Source organism: Grus americana, chromosome 15 (genome assembly GCF_028858705.1).
Source record: "Grus americana isolate bGruAme1 chromosome 15, bGruAme1.mat, whole genome shotgun sequence".
Lineage (NCBI taxonomy): Eukaryota > Metazoa > Chordata > Aves > Gruiformes > Gruidae > Grus > Grus americana.
The window spans coordinates 15716567-15729640 of NC_072866.1; the positions used below are offsets into that span (position 1 = coordinate 15716567).

At 38.6% G+C, this 13074-nt stretch overlaps 1 protein-coding gene across 1 annotated transcript in view; it reads right to left on the bottom strand.

The window, feature by feature from the left end:
- Positions 1-13074, bottom strand: part of OTOA (otoancorin) — a 37864-nt gene that overhangs the window by 15932 nt on the left and 8858 nt on the right. Inside the window, exons 11-21 of the mRNA XM_054843280.1 lie at positions 10735-10858; positions 10139-10354; positions 9430-9597; positions 8975-9115; positions 8333-8388; positions 7852-7969; positions 7258-7331; positions 5629-5764; positions 4147-4337; positions 1903-1996; positions 646-775 (exon numbers count right to left, since the gene is read on the bottom strand). Of these exons, the coding sequence (XP_054699255.1) occupies positions 646-775; positions 1903-1996; positions 4147-4337; positions 5629-5764; positions 7258-7331; positions 7852-7969; positions 8333-8388; positions 8975-9115; positions 9430-9597; positions 10139-10354; positions 10735-10858 (1448 nt within the window). The remainder of the gene's footprint in view (positions 1-645; positions 776-1902; positions 1997-4146; positions 4338-5628; positions 5765-7257; positions 7332-7851; positions 7970-8332; positions 8389-8974; positions 9116-9429; positions 9598-10138; positions 10355-10734; positions 10859-13074) is intronic.

Sequence of the window (13074 nt, forward strand, 5' to 3'; positions counted from 1 at the left end):
AGTCAAAGTATGTACCTTACACAAAGAAAATGATCCATTCATCACCCAAGATTCTAATAGTTTAGTTTGATTGCTAATTAGAATACCTTTTAGATTACCACAAAACTTTGTCCATTTGGACAGAGAAAACACAGTGCCACCAATGTCCGATTTAAGAACAGCCGACTCAACATATGCTCATGTCTGGCAAAGGATTAACTACAGGCAATCGTTTGGCACAACAGTTAACTTGTCACCTTCACAGCTTTTTAATTCAAGGATTTTCACTTAGATTGCAAAGGAAAGTAAAAATAAACAAAAAAGTAAAATTAAACAAAACCCTCTAATTCAAATCATTCATCTTTTCCTTTGTGCACTCAGGAACATTCCAGGAGATGCTTAACCATGCAATCCTGTAATGAAATTAAGTGTTTCAGCAATTGGTCAATACATCGGACAACTACAGGCAACAGAACGAAGACTCTGTTTTTCCCAAAAGTCTGAACCTCTAAGTCACTCAATGCTTTACTTTTTTATTGTCTGGCTTCTCAGAATGCATTTGATGACAAGGTGAAACAAAAAGTCTGTTTGAACTGCACTGTCACAGCCCAAAATGGCACCATTGTGAATGTGGCACTTTGCACAGACAGCAGGTGAAATACTGACCAGGTCTGGCGAGAGATGATTCGGTGTTGGCATTGGCACTGGAGAGAGATTCAAATACAGTTGATAGAAGTTCTTTGGCTGAAGAAATCGGTCCAATTGTCTTTGCTATTTGTAAAATGATATGGGGGAACTTCAAAAGAAAAAATGAATAAATGAGACTTCCCCTTTTAAAACAAATCAATTTGCAGAGACAGACTTGTGCAGACCTCAGCAAAGTAGGGGTTAATAATAGCTCAGTCTCCTTCCTATTTGTGCAGATGTTTCAGAAGAGGAGAGTAAATTGGCTGCTTCTGAAAGGTCAACAGCATATGTTTGAGGGGGGGAAAAATTAGAAACAAAGCAAATTCAGAGTAATTCTCTCTCTTGTATGCTCTCTCAGCTTTGGCAACACCTGAGCACTGCCTGATTGGAGTCCGTGTCCAGACCCTCCTGTAGCAACGAGTTCCACCATTTTAGTATGTGCAGTATGGAAAGTACTTTATTTTGTTTATCTTACATTTGCTAGATAAGTGTAAGAATTGAGGATAGAGACCCAATCAAATTATGAGAAATAACTTTAACCTGTTCACCTTTTTTAGGCTTTTTTGACCTCCCTCCTCCACCCTGCTAGACACCTTCCTTTCAGTTGAAGGGTCCTATTCTATTTGGTCAATTATAAACATTATCTCCTGAGGAAAGGTTGCTGACTGTGCTCACATATTTCTGCTGAAGAATGAATTCCTCATTCCAGTATAGTTTACTCCTATACAAAAAAATATAAGATTATAAGAACTAAAGAGGGCAAAGAAACTATGAAGTGCAATGCTGAGGCTATCAGGTATTGTTATGTGTGCTACACTGGCCCCAGGGCAAAGGGCCACATGAGTAAATGCTAATTTGATCAGTACGATCCCATTATTAACAGGATAAGAAACATGACTTTTATGGTTGGAAGGCAGGAGAATGGCGAAAACAACACTGCAAGGTGTAAAGTACTAAAAATGTTTGAGTCTGTGTCACTATAAATGTAACTTTTTTTTTCTACATGACAATGTATACATGCAAATAATTGTTTATGCTACCACTACTTTCAAGAAGAAATCTCAGAAATGTTGATGGAGTCAAGAACATGTGAAACATTAACACATGGTTCCTTGCCAGACAATTATTTACCTAGTTTAGCATTCAGGTTACATAATTTAGACTGCATTATGACATTCACAAATCCAAATTCTAACATTATCTTTTATAAATTTAAAAATTATCATAAAAACATACCTTTTCAGCAAGGACATTTAATTCCCCTTTTGACAGCAGAGCTATGAATGGTCCAACATCTAATGCTGTTTCAGCTGTCCAGTTGTTTGGGGACCTGAAGAAATATTTTGGAAAATTACATTAATGAAGAATGTTTGCAATCAAAATTACACTAAAACTTCAGAGTTTTTCTTATACTGTATCATACAGGAAACACAGACACTTCTATGCCAATGTGATGATTCATGCTTATTAACATCGGATTGTATTTTCTCATCTCTCTGTGATATATAGGGCATTAGTGGAATTCTCCATGTATTCAGAGAAAGCCTTCAAATATTGTGGTAATGGAGCTCGCTCTCTCCCTCAACAGTCATAGTATTGTTAGTATTACAGCATTCAAGCAAGGAGAAATAATTCTCTTTTTAAAAGAAAATTTACCATTTTCTATCAGGTTCGTGCTGCAATAGTAGCCTGCAAAGTGGTATCAAAAGAGAAGTAGAAACCTCATAACCAAAATTGAAACCATCCTTTTTCCACGAATCTTATCCTAAGGACTAATGTGGCTAATACTTCAAGCAAGCAATACTTGCCAGTACTTGCTTATATATTTAAAAAAAACCCCAAACCCTCCTCTATTCCAATATTTAACTATTTGCAGGTGTACAGGGGCTGTTTTTCATTGGTGTTGGGCAACTGTAACTTTCCCTGATGTCAGCAGGAGCTGTGGGTGCTGAACACTTCTGAAAAACTGGTCCATGCACACTTCGAAGTGGACAGTTTCCCCCTCATTCCCCCTCATTCTGAAAAGATCAAGTTCACTCAACAACTTCAGAAAGTAACGCAGTCTGCTGCTAATGCTGCCTTTTTAAAACTAAGGGATAGAAACATGAAACATAGGTGATGGCACAGAAGATTTAAATCCATACCTTATTAGCTCAGTATTTTTACTGTCTGCTATTTCATTCATCTGGAATGTCAAGAGTTATGGAAGGCAGATCTGACGCCTATTTCTGTATGAGAGATCAATTCTATGATAGGTAGCATATCTCTTGAAATAATATGCTAAATTATTTGTAGGAATTTCAGGTCTTCAAAATTAAATTCAGGTTCAATTCTGAGTGGTGCTGGTACATTTCAAAATGTACGTAGCTTAGCACTATGCAGGTTTGGTCTGTTTGTTTGATACAAATCTGATAAATGTTAGCCAACCCAGTTGGTGGTTGACTTAAGAAAGCACTTGGATAAATAGTTTTCAGCCTGAAAAAACCTGAAGATGATGGTAGTAACAAATGCGTTACTAGTGCATGTTCTTCAGAAAATTTTATTTTGTTTGTTGCTCCACTATGATGACATTTGACTCAACAAATATTTTCTAAATAAAATTAAAAAAATAAACCAAACCAAAATAAATTATTATTTAGCACCATGTGTCATGATTCAATAAAATGGATCCGTATCAAGATTAATGCAGGGATGGAATCTGGTGGAAAATACAGCTATTCCATTACCAGAAAAATGCTGAATGAGCATTCAGGAAGCTGAATGAGCAACTAAAATGATGAGGTGGATCAAGTGACAGACTTTGGGGCTGAAGGGACGGTTAGAAACTATGCATTCAGTCTTCCTTTTCAAATGCAAGATACTTCTAAGAGACAATGCAAGAGAGAAACAGTATATTCTTGCCAGATAGAGGACGGCTTTGTTTTTTGCATGACTGATACAGCAATGTGGTTCCAATCAGCATCCTAATCAGAGTCATTAATGACATCTAACACACTGTCCGCTTTGCTGCTTCAGTTGATTGAACTTTATATCCCTCTGCTTCTTCTCTAGCTTTCTCTCATTGCCACAGGTGCTTGCAGTCTTATTTATGTCTCTTCTCACATCAGCATGGTGAGTATCCCACTTCCATTTTCCCATTCTTTGCATTCCTGCACCATTCTTCGCCTGTAATTCTGTGCTATTCTCTTGCCAAGCCAGAGAGTCTGCTTGCCTGCCCCTCCTCAAACATTCCACTTTCTCTCCTTTTTCTCTGGGACTTAAATCAAGCAGCATGTCCCTAGGGTTGTATTTTGTTCCACAGTTATCACATTACACACAAGAACAGAAATGTCACCCTAGTGGACAGAGACGCCAAGCTCGGCCAGTGACAGAAGTTGCTTTGTGTTGTTTTCATTGCAGTTCTATCTGGGCAAAGCAAATGGTTGGTATTTGCACGGCTTAACCATCAGCATAAACAAGATGATATATCTAATACCTTACCCATATAACTCGAGGAGTTTGTATTTAATTTCAGCCTTCTGCTCGTGGCTGAGCTGTTGGCAGAGTTTGAGTTGCTGAAAGGCTGTTGCCATTGCCTTCAGGGACATTCTGTCATGGAGAAAGGCTGGAGGTAAGTGGCAGATTAGATTTCCAAGTAGGTCAACATCATATTCATCAGCAATGGAGCCGTTCTGAAACAAGAAGCATTTACCTTATTGGCAGAACTAATCTTGGCTCTTGCCCTGTATCACTCAACTGCATCACAACACATTTAAGCTCTGTGACCCTTTAAGGAACAAAGACACAACAGTTTGCACTGGCAACTTAATCTACAATTTCTGCCGAGACTGCTTTATACTTTTTGCTTTTGCCAATGCAACTGGTGATATATAATAAGCACTTGTCAGAGCTTTCAGTGTATTCTTTATTCCATATTGAAGCACACATAAAAAAAATAAAAAGTAAATCTCCTGCCACAATCTCTACATCCAGGTGTCCACCCAACACCTGCAGAGGTGGTGCAGTTCTGCCTGGCACCTCTTGCTGTCAGAAGGCTTAGCTCTGAGGGGTTTCTCGAGCAGCTGCTAAAACACTAGGGATTATAGGGCTGGTTAGTATGTATAAGGACATGAATATTCACAGCTACATTAAACAACTATTTTCCTCTAAAAACTGGTGACTGCTGCAGCTCCCAGACAGCAGAAGTCACAAAATCCTCCTGGTATCACCACCTCTCCCATGGAGCTTCCTGTGCCACGCACAGGTGCAAATGGGTCAGCTCCAGGCTGTCCTGGCCAGTTCACTGTGGTCAGCAATCACATTTCATGAGAACACTTTGTAACATGCATGGAGTCAAGGAAAATTGTTGAGGAAGCAATAAAAAGGTTTCCCTAGGCAGGGAACAATAAAATGGAAACAGTACATAAAAAAACCATAAGAATACAGATAGGTGAGTCAAGAACTTATGCAGATGGTGACTGGCATGACTGTATGAAACACAGTGCAGTAATATGTGCAAAAAGAAGCACAGAATGGCTGAGTTTGGAAGGGACCTCTGGAGGTTGCCCGGTCCAACTCCCCTGCTCAAATCAGGTCAGCTACGGCAGGTTGCTTGGGGCCTTGGCACTCAGAGGTTCTCTGACCTAAGCAATAGTCTGAGCTGCTCTTGCTTGTGATGATGAAGAAATTAGCTTGCTGTGTTACTCCCTTTTGGGCTCTCAGACTCCATCAGCTTTGGTTTCACTGCACAAAGACACAGCAGGAGAACCTGAGTCTCAGGTTGCTGTCTGTATAGAAGAGACCATGAGCCTGTGCATGCAGACCGCACAAGTAGGCAGGATAACTTTGTGATGCACCACATGACAATAAAGGGAGAGAAAACTAATCAACCATCCTCACTTAGTTTGGAATTCTCAGTGGCTAATTACAGATTACTTTTTTGCAGCTCCCTCTCCACTGCTGACCCCTCCTAGCCGTACCTACCAAGCACTCCTGTACTTTTTGTAGGACAGCGTTCTTTTTGTGAAGGCTTGGATTCAAAAGGTACATCTCTGTCTTCCCCAGATTTTCAATGAAAGGGACACACAAAGGGCCTGAGACATACTCCAAGTACTCAGTCCTGCAGAAAGAATTCAAACGGTCTCAGAATATAAACCTGACCTTTGTAGACCTATAACCACACCCATAAAATCTGCGATGATGGAAAAATTTAGAGACAAGTCTGGACTTGAAAAATTATAAACCAGCCAGGCCAGAAAAGTTGCAATCAATCCACACCTTATTTTAAGTTAAATCTTTTCTTCCAGTTTATCAGCACATGAAAAAAATGGCTAAGGGTTATAAATAGCTGCAAGTGGATGAAGGTGCACTGAGATGCTTTAACACCATATGAAAGAAGACTGTCTACAATTCAGAAACTTTTCCCCTTTCTCCTTTTTATTAGGAATAATTCTCCGATGAATGAAGATGTGGTGGGTGGGTTAAGGACAACCAGTAGTTTTAGGGTAGCCTTCCTTTTTATTAAAGTCCAAGAAGGCCTGCCAAATTAACCAAGTGATGCTCTCCTCCACCGAGAGTGGCAGGCAGCCTTTGCAAATACAGCCAATCCCAAAGCTGCACAATCCCAGCCTTACTAGGGTTTGTAGGCAAGAGCACCAGCAACTTCTGATGGCCCTGAACAAGCAATATGCAACTGTTGGCCAAATAACTTGGTGCTGTAGTATGTAGAAAGTCTTGCATTAAAGTAATTTTTTTTTTTAAATAGAGTAATGCCTTTTCAAACAGAATTCTCTTATTTTCTTACTTTTTTCCAATTAAAAATATTTTAGGCAAAGAATAGTTCTCATTCCCTTTTATCCCTTTAAGCATGTAGGAAGAAAGAAATAAAGAAAAAGGGGAAATAACAAGTTATACAATTCAGGAGTTGCTATTAAGGTAATTTTTTTTTTCCCTAAGGAAAAAAAAGCTGTCATTGAATATTACTTGGCTACTTACATAATGCAAAGTTTTGCTAACTTACAAAAATGTCTTTAAACACACTGAAATGTTTTTAACCATACAGAGCAATATGCTTGGGCAATACCCACTGGCTTTGTCTTACATATGCTCCCTCAAAAAAAAAAGAACACCTAAACAAATAAGCAAAGTCACACAACCAAGGGTGGGGGGGGTGGGGGGGAAGAAAAATGATCCAGCATAAACTACGTTTAAGTTAGTTTTGTGATTCTAAACAATTATGCTCAAGAAAACCCAATGAATGAACCCCTTTGTTTCAGCAGGCATCAGCAACATTACAAGCTTTTTCACTGCTGCCACGCCACTGCACCATGATTCAGCCTGCGTACAGAGCGCTTCAAGGGGACTGATTTCAAGGATGCAAAGGAATCCACAATTGTGACTAAAATGGGCTGTACTAAGAGGCATCAGGTATTACCAACTTTCACTTAACACAGATTTTGGCTACGGTCAATGACCATTTTTTATAAATTACCATTTGTTTGAATCATCAGTTTTCTTAGGACCAAAGAGGTTATTAGAAAAGTGCTCAGAAGGACTACTCTGAATGTACCACTATGAATGCAGGAACTTAAGATGTCATAAGATGTAACTTACGGAAGCACAAATAAGAGGAAGGGAGGAATAGATGCATTGGAGACTTTCCAAAACTTCCAAGCCAAACAATTAACCTAAAAGCAACAAAAATTTAAGATCTTAAACATTTGGAAATTTTGAGGAATAATGAAAATATGGTTTCTTTATTACAGCTTATAAATCAGCATATACAAAACTGTGCATGTTTTCGTCAGAGAACATTTTTCTTTGGGTTTTTAAAGTAGTTTAGAGTTTTCTTTTTGTAGATATCAGAAATGAAATATCCTATATTTGGGTGCATGAGAGCATCGTATGTTTTCAAAACTTACATATTTTTCCAAACAGATTGCTCATTACTTAGCAAGTTAGGAGGACTGTAGGAATTTCTTGCCATTTTTAAGTGACAAATGAAATTGTCAAAATGAAGTATGGTAACAGACGAATTCACACATAAAAGATTTAAAGGAACTATGTTAACAGACAAGTTCACATACACAAGATTTTGGGGAAAAAAAGAAAAAGAAAATAGAATAGAATGAACCAAATTCTAATTTAAGTACAGTTTGGATATTGGGTAGTATGTTTATGTACACAAAGCTTTTTTTTTGATTTTACCTGATAGGGAGAAAGCAGATGAAGATTCTTTTCAAAGAATTTAAAAGTGTTTAAAAAAAAGTCTGTGCCCATACTTTCAATGAGTTGACAAGTTACTCCTTTCACAAGCTGTCCTGTGCTGATAGGAAAAGCAAAGTTCAATTTTTGAATATTTAAGCAGGATGTAGTCCTTACTCCCCACAACCATGTCCTAAGATAGTTTCTTGACCACCTCTTTTTCCCCTTTCTTGTAATCAAAAGGCTATTGAAAGTAAAAACGTGATCAAATTGAAAAATATTGACTGAGCTTTAAAATACCAAAACCTCTGCAATGCTTTGATCCAGATTTTGGATTTGGAGACCCTTTTTAATGAGGAATGTGAATTATCCTGTGGTATCAAGGAATGAATAATAACCACATAGTGTTCATGTTTACCTCAAAGTCGCTCTCATCACAAAACCAGACTTAAAACTCCATATCAAAACAGACTATCATCCATACCTTAGCAGGTCAACAGGATGGTTTTTCTTAGACAGTAATTCATACAGATACAAAGCCTGAAATAAACCCCACCACATTTAAAGTTAAGGTCAGGTAATTCAGCTGTAAGAGGCAATAACTACTGCAAGATTTTTGTATGCTTAACTCTCTTCTGTACTCTAAAAGCACTTCTATGGCCCCGTTTGGCCAACCAAAAGGTTTGGCATCCAGTGCTGAATTTCTTCTTCACAAGACAAGACATCACTGACTATAGGATGATGTTAAACATGTTTATGGCATACAATCACAGAATAATTTAGGTTTGAGGGGACCGCTGGAGATCGTCTGGTCCAACCTAGCATCTCTCTGGACAAAGCCATAGGGCTGATTGTACATGCAAATGTCTAAGCATGCAGTACTGCAATGAGAAAATGTATGTGGCAGAATCTTGAAGACTTTTAAACTCAGCATATTAATGCTTCCCTTTCTGTCTCATAACGCTGCCTCAGCTCTAAGGGACCTCTGGTTATTTATGTCAAGATATATTTGGGGTGGTTCCTTCCTTTTACCTCTGTTCCTTGAACACATATGTATTATAACACTTTTCCTGTTCTCCCATCATACTAAATTGCAGTGGAATGGGAACTGCATAATAATTTTTACCTGGCTTCTTCTTAGTTCTTTTTCTTTCATCATTGAAGAATTATATCCAGTCTGCTTCCATAAATCAGAAAGAGATATTTCTTTAAAGAAGGCTCCTTGTATATCTTTGACTGATGAAGAAAAATCACCAGATGCAGCTATCTAAAAAGAGGAACAGATAAATACATGGCATTTCAGAATGGATGCTTAGATTTACAGGATTTGCCCTTCTTTCTATTCTGTGTAATATTTCTCTTAAGAGGATAAAGGAAAAACATGTCAGTATTAAAAACGCCACAGGACTAAGCAAGAGACAGCCTTCAAAATATACTTGGTGTTCAGAAAAAACACTGGAAATGTTAACCATTGAGCTAAAACACGTGTCTCGGTGACAACATTTTAAATCATGCTCTGCATATCTGGTTATTGTGCTCTTGTGCAGAAAGAACCTGCTACACACTTGAGTTTATAATCACCTTCCTGAGGATCCCTTGCTGTTGTGCAGGCAATAAGTCAGATAAGTATTGCGATGTTGTGCCTCGAATAATCTGAGAAAGCTCCTTCGGGTTCATGCTGTAGAATGACTGGGTGCTAATACCAGTTACCAACGCGCCCATTTGACTAACATTATAAAACGATAAAACCTGCAGAGATAACAGCAAAAACAAACAGAAAGTTTTCTGGCTTGTGAACAGCAGATATACTTAAAAGCAAAAGTTAATAAATAAGTCAAAACTATTATTGTTGAATACTTAATACATTTCTTGCCTGGGGATGCACTTTCCTCAGATTTCTTTCAATTCAGACAATACTGTCCAGGGAACAAATGTGACAATTTTCTCAGGCTCCTTTTTTTTGTAACTTCAGAGAGAACCCTGATTCCTTCCATTACAGTATATTTGAATATATAGCCTGGGTTCTCTGATTATACAAATTCTGCCTAGGGCAGTGATACAGACAAAATAATACATACAACGGCCAAAAGCAAATAGTCATTCTCTCTATTACCAGAGAATTACTTTGAGAGGTACACTCTTGGATGTTTTATTTGATTTAAACAAAATTTTCAGACTACTAACAGTACAAAAAAGAAATACTAAACTTTTCAAAATCTATGGTTATCGTTGAGAAAAAGTCATTTCACTTTTAAAAACAGAAGGTAGGAAAGCTGTTAATCAGAGGTACCTTTTCATAGGAGAGGTATTTACTGGATAAAATCATAACTTGGCTTTTTGCCCACCCAGAGACTTGGTTTAACGTTGCAATAGCATTATGCACTCCTTCACGTGACAAAGATTCCAGCTGACTTGAAGTTAGCCCAACCACGGCATCAGACAGAGATCCAAGGATATCATTCAGTGTCTGGTTTTGCATGGCAATGTTTAGGAGTTGAGATTTTAGCTAAAGTAAACAAAAAAAGGAGATGGGAAATAAAAATCTGCCAAGAACTAATTCTTATTATCACCCAAAACTTTAACTGGAGTTTCTGGAATAGGCATTGGCAAGCATTTAGTGACCACACTTCATAAAAATTCAAAAATAGAACCACAGTTGTCAAAGGAATATGGAACAAGAGGAAACAGAATGAGAAAAGACTGAGCACTGTATAAAAAAACCCCAAATGGGCTTTTATTCTTTGCATTATATGATCAAGAACTATTTCCACTTATTTCCTAGATCCCAGTCATTTTTCACTCTTTTCTTTCCAAATTCAAGAATAAAGTCCCTCCTCCTCTGCTTTCAGGATTAGGTTAGGCAAGAAGAACAAGCATTGTACCCACCTTCTGAACCTCAGCCTGGAAACCTCTCAACTGATTGCATTTAATCATTTGATGAAGTAAAGCCTGGGCCACAGCAGCATCCATCTGTTCCATGTCATCATAAAAGCAAACCAATAAACCTAGCCTATATAGAAGAAAATACATTAGCTAACTTCTGACATAAAAGGTGTCATTCTCAGGAAGCTGAAATATAGTATGGTATACCCTACTTGCACTCAAAACTTGAGTCATTTCTGTCTGTCACTGGTGCCTTAAGCTGCAGTCTTTAAAACTCCACATGGCCTGAAATTTGGGTATGAGACATATGCACTGTTAGCTGTATTCAGCTGAACTCTACCCAGATTGCTTGTGCTGTCAAAAATTTAACTTTCCTGGTTCCATTTGTCCGTGGCTGGATTTTCCCAGCTAACAACTCCACTTCCCTTGACAGAATTTGCAGTATAATCTCTGCTTTTAAAAGGACGGAGGGCTAAGTAAGTCTCTAGCAGTGACTTGCTGAGTTCTTATCTGGATTGATTGGATGTTTTGAACTCTAAATCCTGCTTGGATTTCACATGCAACATAACTCATTCATGTGTCAGAGCAGCACCTAGAGCATTACATAGCCTCTTTATCGTTTCAGGTTTAAACAAAGCCTGCTGTACTTCACACCAAACACAGGACTGGCCGATGGATGGAGACCTGTCCAATTCCACACTGGCGAGGAGAAAACCCGCTGAGGTTCACTGTCTCAGTTGTACCAGCACAGCAGTTTGCAAGGCAATGTGAACCAGACATGGAGCTCATTTTTCTCCACCATACCCATGCTGGAATATTTAAGTCAGAGTTTCCATTAACCTCTGTAAAGCGCAACCACAGCCATAGTTGGTGGAGAGAAGTAGTCATACCACCGAGGGTAAGCGCCTGCTGTAGGTGGCCTTCTGACTTAGGCCTTGTGCTTATTTACTGCCATTACCTGCAGCCCTGCAAGGGAGGTATGAATGGTGTATCATTCTCTTTGGACTTTCAACCTTATAGCAATGGTGATTAATTCGTTTGCAGGAAGCCTGAATGAATCCCCTGCCCCTGTAAACTCCTAGCCTTTGCGTTCATAACTTACAAAGGACAAGAACCCACACAGATGTGGCCAAAGCCCAGCTTTCCTGCTACAGTCTCTGGTTTTTAGCAATTCAATGATGCAAGCATAGGCAGAGCCTAGGCGATAATGTCCAGATGTGAACTAAATCAGCAGCAGACAATGCTGCAGCGCTATCACAAAATCAGTAAAATTCTGCTGCGCAGAAAGGCTTAGCTTTTTGTTCCTCTAGTCCCTCAACAACAACCTGCTTAGCGATATAACAAAATACTGCTTCAGCAGCCCATCTGAATTCATGGGACATCATCGAACTAACATACAAATCAAAGAAACATCTATAACTGCATTTTTATAACAAATAATTACCTTCTGATGCATTATTGCATAGCCACCAAGAGCTCTTCATCTCCTTTGGGTTTAGCAGCAATGAATAATACTACTTCTTAAAAGTAAAAGTGCATTTAAATCATCAGTATGGTTAAAATGGGTAATATAAAATAAGTGTGTTGTAAAAATGGAATATATTAAGGATTACAGAGCATGACATTTCTCTCATTTGTGAGAATGTGGCACCTCTCATGAGTGGTAAAATAATTTTTAAGATTTCTGACATTGAAATTCAGAGTGTGGGCATAATTCTTCCCTCGCTTACATCTCCGACGATCAGCAATACTTTATGGAAGTCAGTGAGTTACATTGCAATAATGACAGGAGCTCTGAAGCCATAAAGCATATTCTCCATTAGTTTAAAACTCCAAGGTATCCCCCAAGGAGACTACAGACAGTGGCGTCTTGGGACTAAATACATCCATTTATATGACAGTGTAAATGTAAATGTGGAGTACAGCACTTTCTCACAGATATTCATGCTTACTGTGTATTTATGAGTAAAAGCAGTTTATTTTCTTTTTTTATTATTGTTAAAGTTCAGTGTTGATTTCACAGCCCTGAAAATGCAGTTTCCTGCTTACAGACAGAACAGTCATGTGCATTTAAACGTGGCTCACCTTGACCCTGCAGGACATAAAGAGGACAGCAGGGTGGGCTTTATACCTCTTCACTTTGTGACCTCTCTGGTGACACCCACGTCAATTAAAAACCACCTGCAGTCCTGGCTGGCATGAACTCACATTTCCTCCTTCAATCCTAACTGTAATATGATTTCCACAAAAATCTCCATCTCTTGTGATTCAAACAGCCAAGGCAACTCATGTCCCGCTATCCCAATTTATTTTATTGCTGTACTACACAATGCGATGGAGCTT